Source organism: Apaloderma vittatum, unplaced genomic scaffold (assembly GCF_000703405.1).
Source record: "Apaloderma vittatum isolate BGI_N311 unplaced genomic scaffold, ASM70340v1 scaffold13932, whole genome shotgun sequence".
Classification (NCBI taxonomy): Eukaryota; Metazoa; Chordata; class Aves; order Trogoniformes; family Trogonidae; genus Apaloderma; species Apaloderma vittatum.
Window position 1 is genome coordinate 783 of NW_009701988.1, and position 22,380 is coordinate 23,162.

At 39.4% G+C, this 22,380-nt stretch overlaps 1 protein-coding gene across 1 annotated transcript in view; it reads left to right on the top strand.

Annotated features, from left to right (window-relative positions):
• Positions 1–3,748: 3,748 nt before the first annotated feature.
• Positions 3,749–22,380, top strand: part of PLCG2 (phospholipase C, gamma 2 (phosphatidylinositol-specific)) — a 53,926-nt gene continuing 35,294 nt past the window's right edge. Inside the window, exons 1-4 of the mRNA XM_009879365.1 lie at positions 3,749–3,944; positions 15,875–16,015; positions 18,423–18,516; positions 19,987–20,034. Coding sequence (XP_009877667.1) covers positions 3,749–3,944; positions 15,875–16,015; positions 18,423–18,516; positions 19,987–20,034 — 479 coding nt within the window. The remainder of the gene's footprint in view (positions 3,945–15,874; positions 16,016–18,422; positions 18,517–19,986; positions 20,035–22,380) is intronic.

Here is a 22,380-nt window from a genome sequence, read left to right on the forward strand (position 1 = left end):
GTTCATACCCTGCTGGTTTAGAGGTATCCAAATAATGGGCTGATGAGGGTCATTAGCGAGTTCTGCTGCATGACTATTGTTGATTCAAATAGCTGTGCACTGATGGGTGTAAGAAGGCTGAGGGGCACCTGTGGGTGAGTTTAAGAATCTTAATGTTGAAAAGGTTAGGTCTAATATCAAGGGCTTCCACTAGTTCTTTTGGAAGGTCTGATGTTAGGAAGCTCTCTGATGTTATTAAACTGGAGCAGGTGACCAAAACTGTGTAGAAGTGGTCAGTTAGATTGATAAATACTACAATATTCTTTCTGTCTTTTCTGTTGAAGTAGATATCCTCAGCTATGGTATTGTTTCATAGTAACGTGAAAACTTGGCTTATGACTTAGGATGTAAGTAAGACTGAAAACACTGTTTACCCTGTTTTTGGAAGAAAGAGCTAGTTTAAAAGGGGAAGTCCAGTATATTATATTCAGCGGAAACTGTTTAAGAAGCCACCTCTGAGAGAGACAGTTCCTTTGTACTAAGGGACTAATCTCTCAAAAAACCCTGCTGCATTGCCTTTTATTAAACAGCTATATTTAAAAACTCCTTTTTTTCTAAGTTGTGTTTCATTTTACAGCCACACCTTGTGCTGTCAAAGGCAGAGCAGATGTATATTTTGTTACAGTTTCCTGAAGGATTATACTCATTTAGAAGTTGAAGTTTTCATTATTGCAGTGAAGTGGTTAAACCTTGTTCCAAATCATAGTGTATTAATTTTATTACAAATCTTAATGAAAAGAGCAAAGTGAGAAGACAGGGTTTCCTTTTTTTTTATTTTGATAAGAAAATCTTTGTACGGTGTCTGTTTTTAATTTAATTTTTTATTTTCCCCTCCCTTCATTTTGGTTTTTGTAGCAAGAAAAGATGACTACGTCTGTCTTGTTAGAGACAAGTCCATGATTATATGATTAATTCCAGAGAGTCAAAAAGGGTCAGTTCCATTCTGGCTAGAATCTGCTATTGTTTACTACCCTTAGAAGTTGTTTGCTCCCTCTCAGTTGTAGAATTGGAGTAGTACATTTTTTTTCCAGTATTATTAGGAAAGGGTACTCTATTTTCTTATAACAATAGGTAACTTATATTAAACACCAAATAACGTGTAATTTTTTGCAAAACGTGTAGTGAGATGTGGTTCCTGCTGTAGGGTACTTGGATTCACTGTGTGTGATGCAGAAGTGACCCCCTGTAGGTCAGAAGGGATGGTGTTTGCTTTTCGGTCAGCTTACCAAAAAAAAGAAAGCAAGCGTTTGCTGCAGTGGTAGAATTTAGAAGAGGGTTGGAAAGATCGCACCAGGCAGAATGACTGCCCCAAAAGCGGCTGGCTAGTGACACGGTGTTGAAAGAGTTCTGTGGTATTAATGAGAGAGCAGAACAGAGCGCCCTTCAGCGAAGGGCAGGTCAGGAGATGGTGACATGGGGCGAGGGGGAGGAGGGTTGGAAGAAGTTACGAAGGGGAAGCGAGAAGTGGCATGGTCGAATTAGCTATCGACGCGGAAACTGAAACTGCTTGTGATGGGGAGTAGTGGACTGAGGAGAGAGGAAGAGAGCTGGCGGAGGTGCTGTGGCCGGAGGCTGCGTGTGCGCAGAGGCTCTTTCAACCTGTCCTGCTCAGGGATGTGGTTAAGGGGGATGGTTGGGAACCGCGTGACAGCAGCTCCTGCTACTTGTGTGGAAATGATGCACTTCCTTCTTTGTGCATGGATGAAAGAGCAGGTTCCAGGGCATCCAGTTTGTAAATAATCTTGCTGAGGAGTAATCAGGCTTGCAGTTAGCTCTTTCATGCAGTGATGTGTGGGAGACCAAAGCACAGAAACTTGCTAATATTTATGAGAGCTGCTGCATACACATCTCTCTTCTGGCTTTTTTATACCGAGAAGTCTCTCTAGTGTATGCACGCAAACACGTGCCACCTGACAGGTGAGTAAGGAAAAGCAGACTGTGTAGGAGAAACACAACCATGAAGTTTTAAAAGTGCATAAACTGAGACTTTTTAGACATAGCCAATACTTGTTTCGGTATTTGTATTTACTCATATTTTCCCCTCATTTTCCTTACACATCTCAGAAGGAGTTAACAGGTTTAAATTCTCATGTAGTGCAAGAGTTTGTGTGAGTTGATGTAATGATTTCTCATGTTACCTCGTCATTGGATCTCTAGGCTGCAGTCATCTGCACTTCTTCACTCCTCCTGATGTAACAGCAGAAGATGGCAACGCTGGCTGCAGAGCCTGCGAGGCTTCTCAGATTTCAGAGGTCTCTTCAGGCAGCAAACTGATGCTTCTTTTGTAATACAGGGCAAGAAGAAGAACAAACCTACTGCAGTTCATCATGGGGCCAGCGTTTTGGCTATGTAAAGAAGCATTGGGAATATTAAAAAAGAAAAAAATTGTCCTGGGAGAGTAGAAAGATTTTGAGTGTGATTCAAATCTGTTGCAAATATCACTTTTTTTGTGTTGATATCTAGATTGTCAATACTTAGGATAGAATGGATCTTCAGATATTTCTTGCAGTGATGGAAATGAAATTATACTCATTTTCAAGAAGGAAAAGTTTAGCTTCCAGCTTGCATAGAACTTGTGAGATATTTATGGAACACAATTCTACAAATACTATAAAACAGTAAAGAAACCCCTATAAGCATGGTAATTTCTGATAAGAGCTACTTCTGTCTCTGTGTCAGAGAAAATATCACTCTGTATAAAACAAAGAGGAGATTGATGTTTGAAAGGAATTTGGTAGGGTCAAAATGAACTTTTTCTAATGCCTTAGGAAACTCTTGAATCAAGTCAAGTCATCCAATTAAGATATTCAGGCTTGGAACTTGTTTGATGAAGTCTATCTTGCTTTGGACTTAGAGTAACAGTTGCTGTTTTGCGTGTGAAAGCCAGTACTGCAGTTTGAAGGCTTCAGAGGCACCTCCGTAGTGCTGTGAGGTGCTGTCTTGGTGAAAGTGCATGTGGACAGAAAGGTGGTGTGTTACGTTTGAGGTACGTGTATAATCTGTATGTCATATGCTTACTGCAGAAGCCTGCTAGGTGTTACAGAAGAGAATTCTATTCGTAATTGTACTGGATATCATTTCTGGCTGTCTAATCAAGAGCTGCTTGTGTAACCCTCCCAGGAAGCAATCCTTCCCTGGCCACTGCTTATACTGGCAAAACATTTGTACACTTGGTAACTGAAATAAACTACATGATCAAAGCAATTTATACTATTTTTTTTTTTTTAGAATATGGTGTAGAAAATGTGACAGAAAACGCAACAGATATAGAAGAGTTTTTTTAACACAGTTCTGCTTTAGTTTGAACGCATTTTTTTTTCCATGTTTCCCATGTGTTCTGTAGTGTTGTTTAAGTGTAAATGCTTTCTTTGTGACTATGTGGTCTTTCTTGTTTTTTTTTTATTAAAAATTATTTATTTTATTTATTTTCCCTGCTTTTTTTCCTGTCGTAATGCTGAGACTTCCAAGATTTAAATCTGTCTTTGTATTGATTGGGTTGTACATGCAGTTAAAGATAAAAACATATGGAGAGTTATGCCCCTTAGCCTTATATTTGATTGGGTGGAAGTTTTTATTAGATAGCTTTAGCTTAAACAAATGTGATTTTTAAAGAAATAAAAATGCTGATTTGAATATTGAAATTTCTCCCTTTTCTTTCTTTTTCAGGACACTGGAAACCATAAGAGTTTGATTTAAAAAAAATTTTAAAATGCCCAGAAAGTATATAGACTATGGAGTGCTGCCAGAGTATGAGAAAAGCCAGATCAAAAGGACTTTGGAGTTGGGAACTGTTATGACAGTATTCAATCTTAAGAAGAGTAGTCCGGAAAGGAGGACTATTCAAGTCATAATGGAAACCAGGCAGGTGGCATGGAGCAAGACAGCTGACAAGATCGAAGGTTTCTGTGAGTATTTGCAAAGTGTACCTGAACTTGGAATTACTACTAAATTGATATAAATGTCAAATATTGATTTAATGAGCATATATTAACGTAATGGAGTTTTTGGCTGAAAAGAGTTTGGTAATGTGCTGAGACTATTCTGAATTGTTGCAATGTAGGTCAAGAATTTTCTGTGGCTTGTTATTTAGATAGCTAACACTACTTAAGTATGGTTAATGAGCTTTTACCCTAAGCCCTGTTCTCAAAGTTTTCATCTTGTGAGTATGATGATGCTTGTGTTCTCTGAGTTACTGAGTGACAGCTGTTTTCCATCATTAAATATCAAGATGTCTTGTAAATTCAGGTGAGTAGTACTTCTTTACCCCTTTGCTTTCAAAAAAAACCCAACCCAATTCCAAATGCAGGGAAACTGAATTCAAATTTCTGTTTTTCTAGGGAATTTTTTGTTTCAGGATAGAGATCAGTGTTTAGGGCCATTATTGGGAATGATGTAGGAGGATGAAGCTGTGAGATATAAGAGATGGTTTTAAGGTCCTGAGTTGATACTGTCTCTTCAGTTAGTACCTGAACTGACTAAACCCACTATTTATAACAAGGTCAGGAAATAGGAGAGGAGTGTAGAGCTACACAGGACTGCAAACGCTAGGGCGGAAGAATAAAGTGAGACTAATCTTCAGTTCTTACTGAATACGACTAATGTCAGCCAAGCTCAGCCTGTGCTTTTTGGGATTTGTACAGCTCCTGTTAGTATAATGTAATTACAGTGCTTACATATGATTATATAATAACTCTTTTGAATTTATTATGGACATGATTACTATGGAACTGCTAAGTGATGTTTGTCTTCAGTAAAGGAATTGAATTACTTGCCTGAATTGCCAGAGTAATTTATTGGTCAGCTTCAGCTAATATGAAAAGTTTGGTGATGAGGAACTGGGGCGCTCTGGGAAGAGGAATTGTGATAAGGGGTTGGAGTTTCGAATTGGAGAGCTGGGAAGGCTGAGCAGGTATGTTGGAGTGAGAGAATAAATACAACGTGGAGAATCTACAGAGGTGAGAATCAAACTTACTTATCAGAGACAGAAATTTCAGTAAGCAACAAGTCCCGAGAGAAGAAAAAGTGTTTATGAATAAGAGACTGAGGCATAATTAAGGAGAAAAAAAGCTTCCTCGAAAATGCTTTAGATATTGAGAGTACCACAGATGTTTCTTCCTATAGCATCTTACTGTTTTGGATGCTTGACTACACATACGTGAATTCCAGTGGGGAAAAAATCGACAGAGTGGTCCTTCATTGCTACCCATGCACAGAGCGTCTGTGACTGGCACCAGTTACTCCAGTAGTGCAGGAGGCAGGAGTGGTGCTCCTGGTCTTCTCCCTGGATGTGACTACACACTAACATGAGAGAAACCAGGAAGAAGAAGGGAGTTTTTCTGTTGAGGTTCTTTTCGGTAAATACACAGTACGTTAAAAATGCATTGATCTGTAAGACAGACACTGTGAAGGTGCATGATGTTTGGATTGTGCAGCTTCCCTTCATGCTCCTCACAAGTATTAAATCTCCGTTTACTACAGTTTCCATTGGAGCCTGTCTCATTCCTTGTGTAGACTGTACCTACAACTGGAAACGTAGTGTAGTGGTTGTCTGGAGAATGTTTTTTATTATTGGTGGTAAAAATGTGGTCATATGCAGTGTTCTGGGAAAAAACAAACAGGTCTGGACACCTTAATTAACAGGTAGTCTGGATCATAATCTTGGCATTGCCCCAGTTTCTTATGTGAAAAAATGAAAGTAATTATTCCTTCCTATAGTGACATGTGTGAATGCAAAGTATATTACTGGTTCTTACATGCTCAGATCTCTAAGTGAAGCTTGTCTCCCCCCCAGAAAAAGTCCCGAACGTCGTGAGAGGAGATGAATAACTGAATTATGAGATCATGGGTTGAATATGTTTAGCAAATAAAGCCTGAGGTTATGCACAGAGCAGTAAGATTAAAACAAAATAGAAAATGACCACTTAGCGGGTGAAGGAGACGTTAGAGTTCTCTGGCAAAACCAATATGTGATCGTGCAGTTAGATTAAAACAAAATAGAAAATGACCACTTAGCGGGTGAAGGAGACGTTAGAGTTCTCTGGCAAAACCAATATGTGATCGTGCAGTTGAAGACTTGTGGTAGCCATTTCCGTAGAGAGGCCAATATTCAAGCTGTGCAGACTGTGCGTTCCAGACTTCGGGTCAACTTTTTCAGTGCTTGACTTGTAATCTTCTTTTATCAAAGCGTCCTGGTGGTGATGTGTTTGTGGTAATGCATCCTGATAATTAGTTTGCTTTGTGCATAGGCTTTTTAGCACTTTTAAAAGAAACTGAATATTGTAATTTGACTCTTACGCCTGGATAATCCAGGAGGGTAATGATTTGCCTGTGGTTACATGGGCAGTCATTACTAGAACAGGGAATGTAGTTACAGACCTGTGACTTACCCAAAAGCCACCTGCCTCTCTTCCCGAAAACTGTAGGTTTTTTTTTTTGATTGTGTTTGTTTTTTGTTTTTTTTTTCTAAATTTAGTAACATTTAAGTGACCTTTATAACGATGGAAACTTTAGGTCTGAGAATATGTCATACTCAGAAGCACAAATATGCAAAATACTGTTTTCTTGTCTTTAAAAAGCAGCAGATCTGCCTCAAACCAGTGTGTATTTTGCCAACATTGTTTCAGAATAGGATATGAACAGTTGTTACCATTTACCATGAACTGTTTCTGATCTGCTTGAAATGAAAGTCACTGCAGCTTTAACTTGCTGACATGGTTTTTACTGAAGAGGAAGGAAATATTTATTTATTTATTTATTTCTATGTTGCTATTACTGGTTTTCACTGAGACTCAGGCTTTCTTTTTGCTTGAAAACCAGAAAAATTATGGATGTGAAGGTTTCATATTTGATAATTGAATAGATGGACTTCTTGAATACCAATGACAGGGGAATTAAAGTTTCTGTTCTTCTAGAACCGTACAGAGGAGGTGGTACCAACTTTGTCGTAGGAGAGAAGTTGTTTTGGCGTATATATATATAAATGTATTTATGAAGGATACCAAACTACTGGTGGATTGTACTGACTTTGTGAAAAATAAAAACCACTTATTCTAGTGGCTGTGAGAGTATGGAATTATCATCGCAAGTATTATTAATATGCTTGTGCTGTACAAGGAATAATATTTGTGATGTCATCTTAATGGTTGCTATTTGCATGTGCTGCAATCCAGTAAGAATTAATATTCCGTATGGGTGAGAAAGTTAAGATGCTTCCTGTTGTGCATGTGCCATTTTAACTCACGTTTGACAACTGCTCTTTACAGAAGGTGGAAAAGAGAATGTTTACGTTTGCTATGGTATTTGTGTTTCTAAATCAGGTAGTGAGGAGAGTTCTTAGGCTTTGAGACACAAAAATAGACTGCCGATAGGTAGGAAAGATGGAGAACACATGTTATACTTTAATACTCTTCCTTTTAAGAAAAAAGAGGATTTTCTTCCTCTCTCTAACAGATGTGTATGGTGTTGTGAGTTGTGCATTTCATAGTGCTTATTTTCATGCTGGTGAGCTGTAAATGTGTGAAGGACACTCAAATTTCTCTAAGCTGCAGTTGCTCATAATTATCACAAGGGCTTTTTTCAAGTTTCATTAATATTATCTTGGAAGTGATTTAAACGAAGCCTCACAATATCGAAGAGGTAGCTAGCTACTCTTATTCTGGAATTAAATTGACCTGTGCAAGGGAAACGTAGGATTAGGTATACTGACATAAATGTTTAGACAATCCCACAGTGGCAGTACTGTGCATTTTAAATGGCATTACTCTTGAAAGGGTCCTTTTTGTTAAAAACTTGTTGGTGTTTCTGTCTGGAATAGACTGAGTTACTAAAATTATGGCTCAGTGCAGATGTGTCCAAATGTGCCATGTAGAAAAGGAATTTTCTGACAAAAATGACCAGGGCAAGGATATGCTGTTGCAGCAGCAGATTGGCTAAATTTTAAGGTGATACAGACCAAGTAAGTCCACTCATAATGCAACTGAGGTGTTTGGTCACTGTTTTGTTTTTGTTTGTGAAGGGGTTTTTTTGTTGTTTGTTTTTCCTTGGCAGTTACTACAGTGCTGGGAGTGGTGCTACACAATTTCTTAATTCTTCAAATACAGGGTTTTATTTTAGGTTCTGGTAAGTTCTAACTTTACAAATAAGAGAGAGAATTATGTACCAATTTAAGGAAGGCTTTTAGTGCTGCTGCTCCTTTAGTGACCTGCTGAGACCTTGCGTATGCCTTTCCTACGTCAGCTGGGTCCAGCACAACCAATCGTCATAACTGAAAGGGATAGAAAGGAGCAATGCATGTGTAAGAGATGTTTTTATCATGAATGTTTGGCATGCAGAGTGTCATTAATGTATTGAAATGAATGCCAGCAGCTTGTGCTTCCTTATGTGGACCCACAGAGAGCTATGCAAATGGCTGAAGGAAGCAGGGCCGAGCTAGATGGGACTGTGTTCGCCCGTGCCTGAGCCTCTTGTAGCCATCTTGCTCTTGTTTTGTACACAGAGACATTTTAGATGCCCTAACTGTTTTAAGGTCATCTGAAGGAAATACTTGTCTGTAGATGCTGGCTACAAAATTTCACAGCTTTTGCTTCTGCCTCTTATTAAAGGGATTTTTTTTTTTTTATATTCTGCATTGTCCTCACTTTAAACTGTTACAGATAACCTCAAGTTTTCCAGGTGGGCTATGGGGCTGTTTGCGAGGCTCTAAGTTACCCAGACTGTCAGTGCCAAGAGATTGGTTTAATTTCTGATGACAGATATTTTTCCTTTGAACTGTGTGGTTTTGTGTGTTTTATTTGTTGTTTGTTTGTTTTCTCCTGTTGTGCTTTGTATGTTGCAGTGTAATATTAATACTTGCTCAGATCACCACTGCTTTCAAGCCATTGTGGTTTTTTTTCCCCCAAATTTTATTTCTTGATAAGTAAGTTTTGGTGAACATTGTGATAGTAGTGCCCCATGGATAGACTGACCCTGCAAAACGTTAGTGACTGGTGCACAGTGCACAAGGTCTTGGGAAGTGAAGGTTATAAATGTAATGGTATTTCTGACTGTGTATGAAGAAACTTTGAGGTGGTATTTTTACAGCTTAATATTAAGCAGATAACTTAGAAGTCTTACCTGTCTGCCCAGATAGTCTTGAGAATGACAGGCTCCTCCAGAGCAAAGTTTAGTTCCTGCTCTGAATTACTGTCTGCTGGAGTCTCTTACTCTGGCCATTGAATATATAAACAGAGTAACAGCACCAGCTTCCTGACTTTGAGGCAATGTGGAGTTTTGTGCTTTGTTTCTTTCATCTGTAGTGTTGGTTTAAATATGGGAGTTCTGTTGGAAAACGTTATAAATGTAAAAAAGTAAACTGAACGTTGAGAGAAATTTTGAGTGTAAAAGACAGCAGAGAAATAAAAGAGCACTTTTTGCAGGGCCATGGACTTAAACCCCATGGCACTGATATCAGATACCACTGCCAGGAAAAAAAAGCAAATCTCTTAGGAGTCTAGAGTGGACCACAGTCTTCCCCTCACCTTGTTTTTTTTTTGCTGTTGCACAGCCTGACGTAGAAGCTGCCTAGTGCAAGGGAAGGCATTTGACAACTCTGATTTTGTGGTGGGGGAATGTGTTTTTCATGGAGTGATACCCATGTGCAAGTGGGACCCCCTGTGACTTGGCTATGGATCCTTTAGCTGTAGGTTTTAGTGGCCATTGTGTGTTCCTGGCTTTGCAATTGAAGAACTACAGATCTTGGTAACTGTACTAGAGCTAAACTAATTTTTGCTTTACCAACACATGAGAGTAGGAAATTTCAGTTTCCTTGTACAGAGGGAATTGATTTGCTTGTTTAATTTGTAATGGACCCTTTGTTCCTGGAAACTAATTTATGCATACTGCATACATGACTGTGAAGCTGTGACATACTGGCATGAATTATTGCAGTGTGTTGCTCAGCGTGTCACTTCCTTATAGTTCTGCTGTGTATTTTAATTGGATTTTTACCCTTTAGAGCTGTGCGTGTGTCTGCATGGGTGGCCTCTGGGTCACACATACCCTGTGTTGTTTCTCCCTACTTCAGAGAGTCACAGGCTGGCCACGCGATGGGCATGTGTTGGACACCCCTGTGTTATCTGGGGATCACTTCTGCGTCCACATCAGCTACTCTGCTTCCATGGTTCTTTGCTAGGATACCAAACAGCCCACAAACAAGAGCACTGTCGTAAACGAGTGGGCGGTGGAGGGAACTACAGGACAGCAGTGAAAGGCCGAGGAAGGAAGGGGTGGCCAAGAGTGAGAAGGGCTTGTCAGTATTTTGCTAAGAGACATGTATGTGTGACCAGCACCTGGGTCTTTCTGACAGAAATTACATTTTGGTGCTACCAAATAATACCTCACAATTTCCCCGTGTTATGGTGTATGCATTTATATGCACATGAATAAATTGAGGCCTAAAGAGGTTACGATGTTGAAGCTTGCAGAGCAAGTAGGTGGCAAGGTGTAAATCTCCAGGAAGCTGATCCACAATGGGTATTTTATTCTTTATCAGATGCAACGGAGGGACTGCTTTAAGGACAGTTATGAAGGGAAAGTTTGTGGTGACCAGAGCTTGACTAGTCACTGGAAAATATGTGAATATCTGCATACTCTTCTGTGAATCCTTCTCTTAAGTGATGATTCACAGCCAGGAAAGTTTATGCTCTGAGAAATATATGGTGCCTTCCTTCAATGTGCAGGTGTGTGTTTCTCTTTAATACAAGCATGCACGTTTCAAGGAGGATTCTTTTGAGAATGTAAGATGATTTGTCCTTTTTTTTTTTTAATTATCTTGGAATTGTTTGGGTTTTGGTTTGTTGGTTGTGGGTTGTTTTTTTTTTCCATGTGGTGACCTGCTTTTGCAAAGTGATTTAAACCATATTTTAATCCCCTAGTCTTTGGAACAGAAAGTTCACCTATCTTTTTTGGTATTCTTAATTTATTGCAAAATACTCACGTTTCACAGGTGTTTAAAAAGTTCTTTGTTTCCACTCACTCCCTGACTTTGTAAATTCACATTATATATAGAATTAGAACCTGTGGGAGCTGCTCTGTTTTTTCTTGATCTGCAAGATTGCACTGAGTTTGTGATTTCAGATTGTGTTACATTGCCAAGCAGGAATCACTAGTTTCTGCAAAATGTTACTCCTGGATATTTGGTGATCAAAGCTCGCTGGACAAGTATTGCATCTATAATATAGTCCTGTAGATAACAGAACCAGATCAGGAAACATACAGTTTATACCAGGGTGAGGTGAAATGCAGGGATGTATAACTTCATGTAATGGCAATCTTACGTGTGTTGCCACAGGTGGTGCTGTTCTAGCTAACTAGAATTTTATTTTATTTTTTTTAAAATCTTTATTCTGCAACCACGGAAGGTGCTGAGTGAAACCTCGTTGCCAAAGGAAAGCAATACAGATTCCAGTATTGGAAGCTTTAATGGTACTGCACACAGGAGAGAACTGGCACTTGGAAAAAAGTCCTAATGATACTGTCTTTTCAATAGATATATCAAAGCAATGATTGCTGTGGCTCTTTTGATCCTGGACTCTGAAGGTGAAACTTTCTGTTTGGGAGCTGATGCGTGATTTTTTGAGGGTCTCCTTAGCCTTAGCTTAAAGCTTTCAGTGGCGCACATGCCAGAGAGCAGATGAGACATTCAGCGGCCCAAGGAAGTCATTACAGGCAAGCCACAAAATTGTCTGAAAACAGGGTTGCAAGGGTGGAACATGAGAAATGGCATGATACATCTTGAGAAAGCACACATGACTGCCTTTCTGAGGGGTCCTCTGGGGATTTAGCTGTGTGACTGACATAAGATTTAGAGAAGTGTGTCTTTTAAACCCATAGATTTTTTTTAAAGTAGTTGGGTCTAAGAGAGCCGTCATGTACAGTAACGACACATTACTGTTAAGTTAATGACTTCTCACTGGACTACTCAGCAGGGCAAGAACGTATTATAGTCCTTCCCAGTTTGAGCTCTGAATTCAAGGGGCCATACACCTCAAATGGCTATTGGTTTCATATTAAAAATTAAAAGGCGCTTCCAGCTAACCTCAGGTGTTCTGCTGATGGCACTGGTTGATTTTAAGGAGGGTCCGTTCCCTAGTCTGGTTGTCTGGGTGCTGAATGGTCGCCCTCTTAACCAGAGCTAATGTTTTTGTGGTTCTGTTCACATCTGTTTCTACCTGTGCCTGCTGTATGTCTTGTCTTCTGCTCAGCTTGCAGAGCACCTACTGTAGTGGAATCCACGTTCTGTTTTACTGTCTACCTCTAAGTGTAACTGAAGGAAAGGTAACAGCAGTTCATACCTATAACTGGCAGAATGTGATCACTACTGCCAAGTTGTTTGAGTGGAGATTGTGGAGATGTCAAGGATCACAAGTTTGTTAAGTTTATGGCAGAAAAGAGCTCTAGCAGGCACTCTGGAGGGCACCGAGCAATTAATCTGTGCAGTCTTTGGAAAGTAGCTGTGTAGTAGTGTAATGATCCATGGAATTAACTGGTTTGCTGAACAACACCCAACAGCAGGAGATGAAGTTGTGCAGCTCCAGATTCTGAACAAGTGCCGCACATCCAGATCAGAGCCTGAAACAGGGTTGTAATTGAAGGTGCTTTGGAGTCTGGGCTCCTTAAAGAGCCACTTGAAGGAGTTGTCAGAATCAATGGGTGACTGATGCTGCTGAGGAAATCCTTTGAACCTGTGGAAATAACCACATAAAAGAACAGATGAAATGTAAACTTGTAGGGTTTATAGAGTGGCACTAGACTTGTAAACTGTTCGACTGGGGACTGAATGCATTGAGAATGTCCTCTTTGTCTTTCTGGGCATGAACCAACCCCTCTACAGGGCGTAGTTCAATTTCTGTTTCCTTGGTAAGTGCATTAGCCTTCTTGCGTGTGTATTATGGAAATAACACCTGCAAGTGTTTTGAATGTGATCTGACACTGCAAGCTGCATGTGTCCAGGATGTACTTTTTTCAGGTGTTATCAGGCCCCAGGAATCTCTGTCTCTCAAGCAAGGGCAGGATCTGACTCTGCATTTTGCCTGTGGGATTGAGAAAGAGGAAAGCTCCAGTTCTTTAAGGCATAAGAAGGTGGTGTCCTTGTAGTTCTGGAACCTGGCACAGGCATGAAGTTTTAGTTGTTCAGTGACAGATTGTGTTATAAAAAATTCACAGTAACTATGTAACAGCTAAATTGGTACAGTTGATTTACTAATCTGAGTCTGAAACATGTTGCAGCTTTTCCTGGCCTGTTCCTTTTGGGATTCAGTTGGGATCGGCCATTCTGTACTCAGTGGGCATCATGTGCAGGGTGCTGGACGACTCCAGACTACCTGGGGAAACAACAGATCTTAAAAACACGAGACCAATATTTATGCGTGCTGTGCATGTCTCTTCTTTTTCCAATTTTTCTGCCTTGGCTTTCCTTTCAATATTATACAATGATACATCCTAAACAACACTATAAAATGCCATTAAAATACATATAGGTAGTTTATGTTAATTTTCTGAAACTTTAATGTGTTATATGTATCTTTCTGTAAAAATATAAAGAGTAAAACTTGTGTTTTTTATATCTCTTATTTAAGTGTAATAATATCTTGCTGGAATTTTGTAGGATGTATATAATATATTGCCTGAGAAGTACAGTAATATAAAATCCTGTATTTGAGAGTCTTTTATCTAAATAGTTTATCTCTTTGTTTTTCTTCCCAAATTTTATTTTCTTGCTGAACCCTTCCTTTGTTTACTGAATGTTTAGTAATCATGGTATAGTAATCTCTTTTTTCAAAGACCAGTTGGAGAAACAATAATATGGCTACCAGTGCGAAACCTGTGCCTACAAAAATCGTTGTGCCTGTATGTAAGCACGCATACATTCATGCAGGAGAATGGGATAGTGGGCTTGAAAAGTTGTAATGCAAGGAAAAGAGCTGTAGTGAGTATATGTAACTGAGGGGAGACATTGAGTAAGTTCGTGCGTTTGTTTCAGAGGTCACTATGAGGTAAGAGCCGCTTGAAATGGCAACAGAATGCACATTGTGAAATCTGTTTTATTGCTGCTTATGTTTTATACTTTGAGAGGGTCTTTGGTGTGGTGTCCATATGTGTGGCTTTAACATAAAAGGTGTGCTTTGGTTTGAAGTTAGTTTTACTTTTCATCAGGGATTTGTTTGGGGAAGGGAAAGCAGAAGAGGAGACTGGGGTCGCTCTTGCCCGTGGTTAGAATGAGCCACCATGGGGCACAGTCCCACGCTGTTTATTGCTGCCACACAGCCTCCTTCCCTCTCCGCTTGGGTATTTTCTGTCTCTGCGTCCTGATTCTCCTCTGCTGATATGGACATGAATTGGTAGGTTTAGACCATCGTTTTCAGATGCTGGCATTTTGGGATGGGTATTCGGATACACTGCTAGAGATTTAAGTGAGATTCTGGATGGATCTTGGGAGGTGTTTTCTTGGTTTGAGAAGCTAGCTGAGACATTTGGGAAAATTTGGTTTAAGATGCATGCTTGTGTACTGCTATTAGTTCAGGTTAACCTTTGAAGTCCTGTTTTTCCAAGGTAAGGGGGAAAAGAAGTGTCTGGTGGAAAGCGTGTCCTGGGATACTTCACAGAAGTTCTGAGAGTTGATGTTTGATTATCAGGTTTTCACTGATGAACTTCCTTACTTGTCTCTTCCTTCTTTCCATGCTGGCATTGTAGAAACCCAGCGTTACACAGGCCGAAGCTTTAACCACTTTTTAGCTCCATCTCCATTGACATCAGAGTTGCCTTTTCATCTCTGGTTACTAATGAAATGCTCATTTAAAACAGTGTTTTTATATTGTGACATTCTTAAATGCATGGAGAGAAATCCTCAGCTATTTCCTTGGATCTTGCTAGGTCTGATAAACACAAAAGCAGCCATGAAATGGCTTTTGTGACTCTTCATCCTGTAGCGTGTAAGTCAAAACTGTCCAGAAGTGGGAAGCGCTGTTTATTTGTCTGGTCCACGGTCAGAACAAAACCACTTCCTCAGTTTTCTAATAAGTATCTTATCTTGAGAATGCACATATTTCTATTTCAGTGTTGTCTCGCTACTGTTACACAGGCCATGTAGCAAGGGTTTGATAAGAAGAGAGCTGCTTGAGGAGATGTGAGCTTGTGCAGCATTCCCATTCTGCTATGCTCTAGTGAGTAGCCGTGTTCTGTGGAAAGCTGCAAGTTGAAAGTGATACAACAGGTTATTTTAAATGACAGATATCTCTTTGGAGTTGACCAGCAAAAACTCAGAAATGTTTTAATTATTAGGTTGGATTTTCTCCTTATATTCCTACTTTAGATATTTTTCTTACAAGAGACAGTGTCTATAGTAGCTGACTAGCTGACAAGATTAGCTAACCGTCTAGTTTTCAGGTGGGTAAGTTAGAAGTTGTGTCTTCCTTTTTTGTCTCTGAACAATTGTCATGGCAATTGAAAATTTCTTTCTTAGAGTAAATGCCATTTGTGAAATCATGTCTTCTGTAACCCAAAGGGGCAATTTGTATACACTTTCTCCATGGATAACCAGTGGTAGTGAAATGCTAAAAATATGAAAAGTTGGGTTTTTAAATTTTTTTTTATTCTACTGCTGTCTGTTAGTAATATATTTAGTTGTGAATTCATGGACTGCAAGCTGGTCAATTTGCATTTCTTGTCCAATAAAGATCTGTAAGTTTATATAGATAGATATTTTATATATGTATATATGCTTTGATTTGTTCATCTTATTGTTTCAGGCTCTACGGGAGTGCAGGGGCGATTGTACTGACTGAATGTTGTTTTCTTGCAGTGGATCTGATGGAAATAAAAGAAATCCGCCCAGGAAAGAATTCAAAGGACTTTGAGCGTTGCAAAGCAAAACAAAGAGAAGAACACTGCTTTGCTATTTTTTATGGTACCCAGTTTGTCCTCAACACTTTAAGCTTAGCAGGTACTTTTTTCTTCTTTATTTTGTCTCTAAACATACTGAACAAATCAAGTACATTGATGGCACAGTAATGCAAAGAATACCGCTGTTTTGACTTCTGCAGTTCAGGGGTGCACTGGATATTTAAAATCTGGAGATAGACCTTTTACTCGGCCTTAATTTGTGTGAACTGCTGCATTATAAATTGTGTATTGTGTGAGTGGAGTTTCTGATTTGCTCAATCATTTCTATCAAGGCAAACTTTTGCTGCTTAAATCTCTCTAGTAAGTGTCATCAGAATATTACCCTGGCTAAAGTAGCCGCAAAGAGACTATAGCCTTATCACTAAAACTTTCCTATCACTTACGAGTAGTTGCAGACTGATTTGGAGAAATGAAGTTCTAGTTTGGGTTATGTGTGTTCATGCAACCCGATAATACTAGACCTCTTCTCAAGAAGTACTAGGAGACCGTTAATAAAATCGGAGTATGTTAAATTGAAAATGAAGAGAGCTGTGTAAAAGAGAAGTTGTATCCTGTATATGTGGAAAGAGTTGGGACACTTATTTCAGGTGGGACTATGCAGGGTTGCAAACCCAAAGGCTTTGAAATGAAAAGGGATGTAAGTTCTTACAGTGCAGGCAGAATCCAGTTTCTAACTATTGAAACTTACAGAGATTTCTCTTCTTAAAAGTTTATGATGGATCCATGGTTTAAAATCACACAGACAGTTTATTTGGGGTGATAGTTCTTAGTCCTGTGCAGGAACACACTTGTCCATGTAAATAATTAAATTCATTGCAAAATCTTAGTGAGAGAAAAGGAGAGTGCTTCGTGAGCTTTTTAATGCTAGCAGGGACTTTTTTTTTAAAAAAAAAATTGAATTAACTGCTTATAGATTGCAGTAGTAGAAGACATTTTTTGCAGTCTGCACTGGAAATTAAAGACTGCTTGTGACTAATCCATTGTTGTAGGCTTTTAACTTTAAATAAGTTTTACCATTGTTGACCGAAGTCTGTGAAAATTTTCAGCAAGTGGCTGTGCTTAAGTGCAGCTCACCAGGAGATATGTTGCCGCAACGCTGAACTGCCAAACATGATATAACTTTCAGTTACGGGGGAAATCCTTTTCCTTGTTCAAGTGCTTTGTCGTGGTTTCTTAAAACAATATAAAATATTTGTTATTTAAAGGGAATGCTAGCTATCATAAAGGGCATAATTGTCTTAGGAGAAGAATTGATTTGGCAGTGGTAGTGAGTATTCTTTCCAAAGTGGTAACTAATTGAAAAACATTGCCATGGGGAGCTGAAGCTAGGCTCTAGCTTCATCCTTGGGGGATAAAGCATTGTTTGAAAGTATGTTTAAATAAAATATAATCTTAATCTTTTGAGAAACTGTTTTACTTTGAAGATGGTTAAAAGGATTTGCACAGATTACAGCTCCTGTGTGAAAAGAAATTTTCAGAACTGGTTCAGTTGAAGAATGCCTTCATGAAATTGCAGAACCAGCATGCTGAAGCAATGGACTTAGCCCAGCTGAAGGCTGTAATGATAGCATCTTGTCTAAGGCCAGAAAAATTGATTTCGGCTTAACCGGTATTCCCTAGAGAAGGCTGTACTCGGCACGCAGTTCATCTGTTGGATCGAAGTATTACCGAATGTGATCACGTTAAATGATGTGAGAGGCGTTTCTGGTTTGGGAAATGGAAAGACAAACTGCACTCGAAACAAAACAAGACAGTGATAAACCAGTTTGTAAGTTGGGGAGGAAGATGTACATGGTTTCTAGTGTCAAGCTACCTATGGAATTTTAGACCTTTTTTGAACTTCTGTTAAAATGTGTTCTATATAAGCTCCACCAGTTTTGTCCATTGCTCCCTGCCTGTTCCACTTGCTAAGTCTAGTGTGGAACAATCTTCGTTGAGACGCGTGGTTAGGACAGACAGGATGTGGTGATGTCCATCAAGAGCCAGTACTTTACAATTTTCTTGTAGGTTGCTTGAAATACAGTGAACTAGCCTTATGCTATAACACACAGAGTTGTTCTGTCTGTGCTATAGAGCTAGGTCCCTGGGCTATTGCCACTTTGGAGCTAGAAGATAAGAAAATGAATTTTGATTGTGTTACTACAAGAGCTCACCAGTAGTTTCATAGTCTTTCTGCTGAGATGCTGAAACTTGCCTACGCTGATGAGCAGACTTCTAAAAGGAGGTGTTTTTTTGACTGAGCTTCCAGAATTAACCCTCCCACCCTAAGATTGATGCCGCTTTTTATTAGTTCTAATATTAGCAACATGAAGCTATGCAATGAGGTTTATCGAAGAGAGATTAATCAATGGATTTATATACTAAGGTTTATCTAAACATCACAAGTTACGTCTTGGTTTTGTGTTGATTTTGTTTTGATGTTTCTCATGGTGTATTACCTTTTTCAGCTGACTCTAAAGATGATGCTGATAAATGGTTGTGTGGCTTGAATATCTTGTATCAAGAGGTCATGAGTGCTCCAACACCTGCCATCACAGAGAGGTATGTGGACATATTTTCACTTTGTGAGACTTGATGTTTCTTTGAAATTGAAAGTAGGAAAATTGAAAGAAATTTTTAAGGTGCAGTAAGTGGTGCCTCACAGTTACCTTAAGAACAACTACTCTCCAGTAAGTGTATGATAGAGAGCTCGTATGGACATTCTCCCTGTCTATTTTGCCATATACAAGTTTTGAAATTGCACTCTGCTGCGTGCATTAATGTGGACTTGCAGTTTACCTTGTTCTGTGTACCAGACGAACCCAAAATCTTCTAATGAGATCACGAGAACATCTGGTGTAAGTGTGCATTGACTTCCTTGAAAATTCATATATCTGATGCAGTCGCAGTAGGCCTGCTCTACCAGATGTCCATGTGTCCTGTGTCCAAGGTGTAGTTTTTTGGTTTCTTTTTTTTATGGGACCCATTGCATTTTCTGGCAATGTGATTGGCTGAGTCAGAGAGCCAGGCTGAAAATAAATATTTTTAAGGATTACTTTTTAGCAGGCAGCTGTACGATGATGAGGCTGTGCCCTTAATGCTTCTGAGGATATTGCACACAAAACTACTCGTGCTCAGAATGCAAGTTTTGAGAAGCTTTTAGTGCTGTCCCGGTTGCTTTTCATCACTGCTGACACCTTTTTGGCCACTGCTGTTACCTGCTGTGAAATTATATCCTGTCCTCACTTGCTACCTGGCCAAATTGTGGCTTTCGATGTTGTCTTTACCTACTTGCTCTTCAAGTTGGGGAGAAAGAGTTCCTGTCTATTTTTATGTATTGTGTGGTATTGCAGCGAGCTGCTGTACAAAGAGCTACTGGGTTCCAGGCTATGTTTATGCAGCAGGGTTATTCCCGTAGAGACTGAGGATAAGCTTAATAAAGGTGTACTGTGTTCATCCCTTAGATTAAAATCATGTGTGTACGGGGATATATATTTACTGCTAATGCTGCTAATAGTATTTTGATGTGCACATAAAACTGATATGAACACTAATGAGGATTTTGTTTAAAATTCTCTAAAGACCTCTTCCTCCCCATTAATTTTTGATTTTTATGCATCTAGCAGGTCTTTGAGTCAGCAGCCTGAGCTGGCACAAGTCATTCACTTCATGGAGTTAGTCTAGTTTAGATTAGCTAAAGTTTTGGCTTGCTTTAGCCACTTACATTTGTTTTTTACAGCTTGTGGTGGCTCATTCTTTTCTGTTTTTCCCACCCTTCCACTTCCTGTGTTGTTTTTGTGGTTTTAAAATGCAGTATTAAGGAGCAAAAAAGTATATATTTACTAATATGTTTATAAAACTGGTTGAATCCTTAGATGTTACACTAGAAATGATTTTGCTTAATTGAAAGAGATATGTCTTATGACTTTTAAATATTCCTTTTGAGTTTCATCTGTGCATTTATATATTTTATTGGCTGTGCTTTCTTTTATAATTCTTAGATTAAACTTCTTTTTTTTTCTTTTCCATAAGCTGGCTGAGAAAGCAGATCTATTCTGTTGATCAAACTAGAAGAAATAGGTAAGAAACACCCTTTTCTTTGGTTTGGTTTTAGTGAACTTTTGTTGCAGATTCTAACATGGAATGAAAAGAAATAAATGTTTCCTCATCCCAGATTTGATATACAAGAGCCCTGAAAATGATGTTTACTCTTGCTTTAACGACTTGACTTTTGCCTCTTGCTAAATGTGTTCATAGCGCTCATTCACGTTCTTGTATGTGGTGTAATGAGGATGCAAATTATGAAAAATAAATAGTTTTATTTTTAGCCTAGAATTATCCTGCCAGATTGAGGAAAGGGTTGTCTCTCTGTCTTACTGCAGCGATTCAGCTCAGCTCTGTGGGTATGTTGGGTCACTTGCTTTATAGAGGTCTTTGCCCTTTTGTAGCCAAGTTGGAGCCCAGAAGCTTGGAGTGCATGACCTGCTGTGAGGTTTCCTCTGCAACTGTGCCACCCGTTCTTCCTTCATTGCTGAAGCATTTTTGTGTTGGAGTGACTATACTGTAATGTAAACAGACCAGATCAAGCTTTTAAAAGCTTGTTTGGCCATGCGTAACAAGGAAGCTGCGTGAGGAGCTGCTGAAGACCCAGGGCAGATGTTTAACTGAGTAGCGTTCCCTTGTTCCAGTCCTGATGGGGCCTGAACTTGACTAGTGTGTGTGGTGTCTAGTTTAAAATCAGTCACAGCAGCAGTTTCAGAAATACCCAGAGGTAGGGTTGTCGCAGCAGTAACTTGAATTCTTTTCCTGAAGGGCTCAGGGTTGTGAGGAGGACAGAACGAAGTATTAGGAGGAAGAGGAGGTAAGAGATACCTGATGGTATTGGGGCAGAAGTGGAGGACTACTGATGTACAGGGTAGTGCTGTGAAAGTTACTTTCCCAGAACATACTCTTGAGGTTAAATACAGGAAGAAGTCAAGTTAATCATTTGGAATAAGGGCACATTTTTTGTTTAATTTTCTTCTTAGAGCAATTGGCCTGGCTACAGGTGCTTGTCTCTGCTATGTGTTCACATAGGCCAAAATCAAGGAATAACCTGGTGCTTCTCATGTGAAAGAAGTCTCGTGGGTTGTAGCTCCCAGTGTGCTGTGTACCTTCATATGTTTAACAGTTCATTTCAGGTCCATGTGTGATGTGGGTTTATAGCTTTTGCACAGCAAAAGAGACTTTATTTTTTTTTCATGAATTTATCTGCATACCTTTCCTTAGAGTTGCCATAAATCTTGCAACACCAAGAAAAATGTTAACTCCTCCTCTCCCATGTCTGTTACTTTACCATGATTTTTCTCTTTGGCTGGAACATGCCTTTTATTCTAAGGTATAATGCAGTGTAGAAAAGCACGTGTTGCCTCTCATTTAGACCTTTTCCTCAAAGCAAAATAAAATCTGGTGTTTCACTGTGTCTTGTTGCAAGAAGAAGTGCCATTCTGCAGACAGACAGCCTGTGGCATCGTGTAACTGGCTTCAGTGTGGGCTGAGTTGCTATTTCAAAACGGTATTTCCTAAAGTAGGCAGGGTGGTGAAGGGGAAAGTACCGACTTTTACTGGGTATTAGCTTATGCCTTCTGATGTATTTTGAAAACCTAACCCTATAATGAGGATATGTTGGTGGGTGTCACGAAAAAAAAGCAAATGCTAGATGGAGAAGCTGTGGCTGGCAGTATGTGTCCGCTGAAGAGGTTTCGTTTGTTGCTTTAGGGTTGTTTCATCACTACCAGGCAGTCTGGTTAGGATCAAGGGCACTTACACTGTGGAGAGGGCAGTTTCTTGTTCTCTTGATAGATGATTCATGCTCTTAGAAAAATTCAGGAAAGGAGTTTGGACTGCGTTTCATTGTGTTTAGTGTTGCAGTTTCTAGGGAGGTTAATTGTGAAGGTTAGACTTCCAGGCAAGTCCTGTTTCACAGGCTGAGATTTTTTTTCCAGTGGTAATGAAGCCCCAGCTCTTTGTTTTGGCTTGCACTTGTCTGGCCAGAGGAAATTGCTTGTGCTTGGTCTTTAGGATACAAATGAAGTCCTGGTTCTTGCTCCTAAAAGTAGTGTTGTTTTCCAGAGGTCTGGCGACAAGGCGGAAAGCCAGGAATTTCCTGAGTTTTATTCTGGCTTTGGCATGGATTTTGGCTGAATTCCTTCTTACTTTGCCTCTTTCCCCCTCTACACAATGGAGATGAGAATATCTCACAGGGTAGCTGCTTGTATGGACACCGTAGAATAGAGTGGTACTTTCGTCTAGGTGCTAATTGAATTTTTTTTTTTTTTTTTTGCTTTCAAGTGACTCTGTTCTGACCTCGAATTTGTGGACAGTTAATGGCTTATGAATAGCAGTAGGTTAAGACAAAAAAGAGCGTAGCGTTATGTTCTCAGGTAC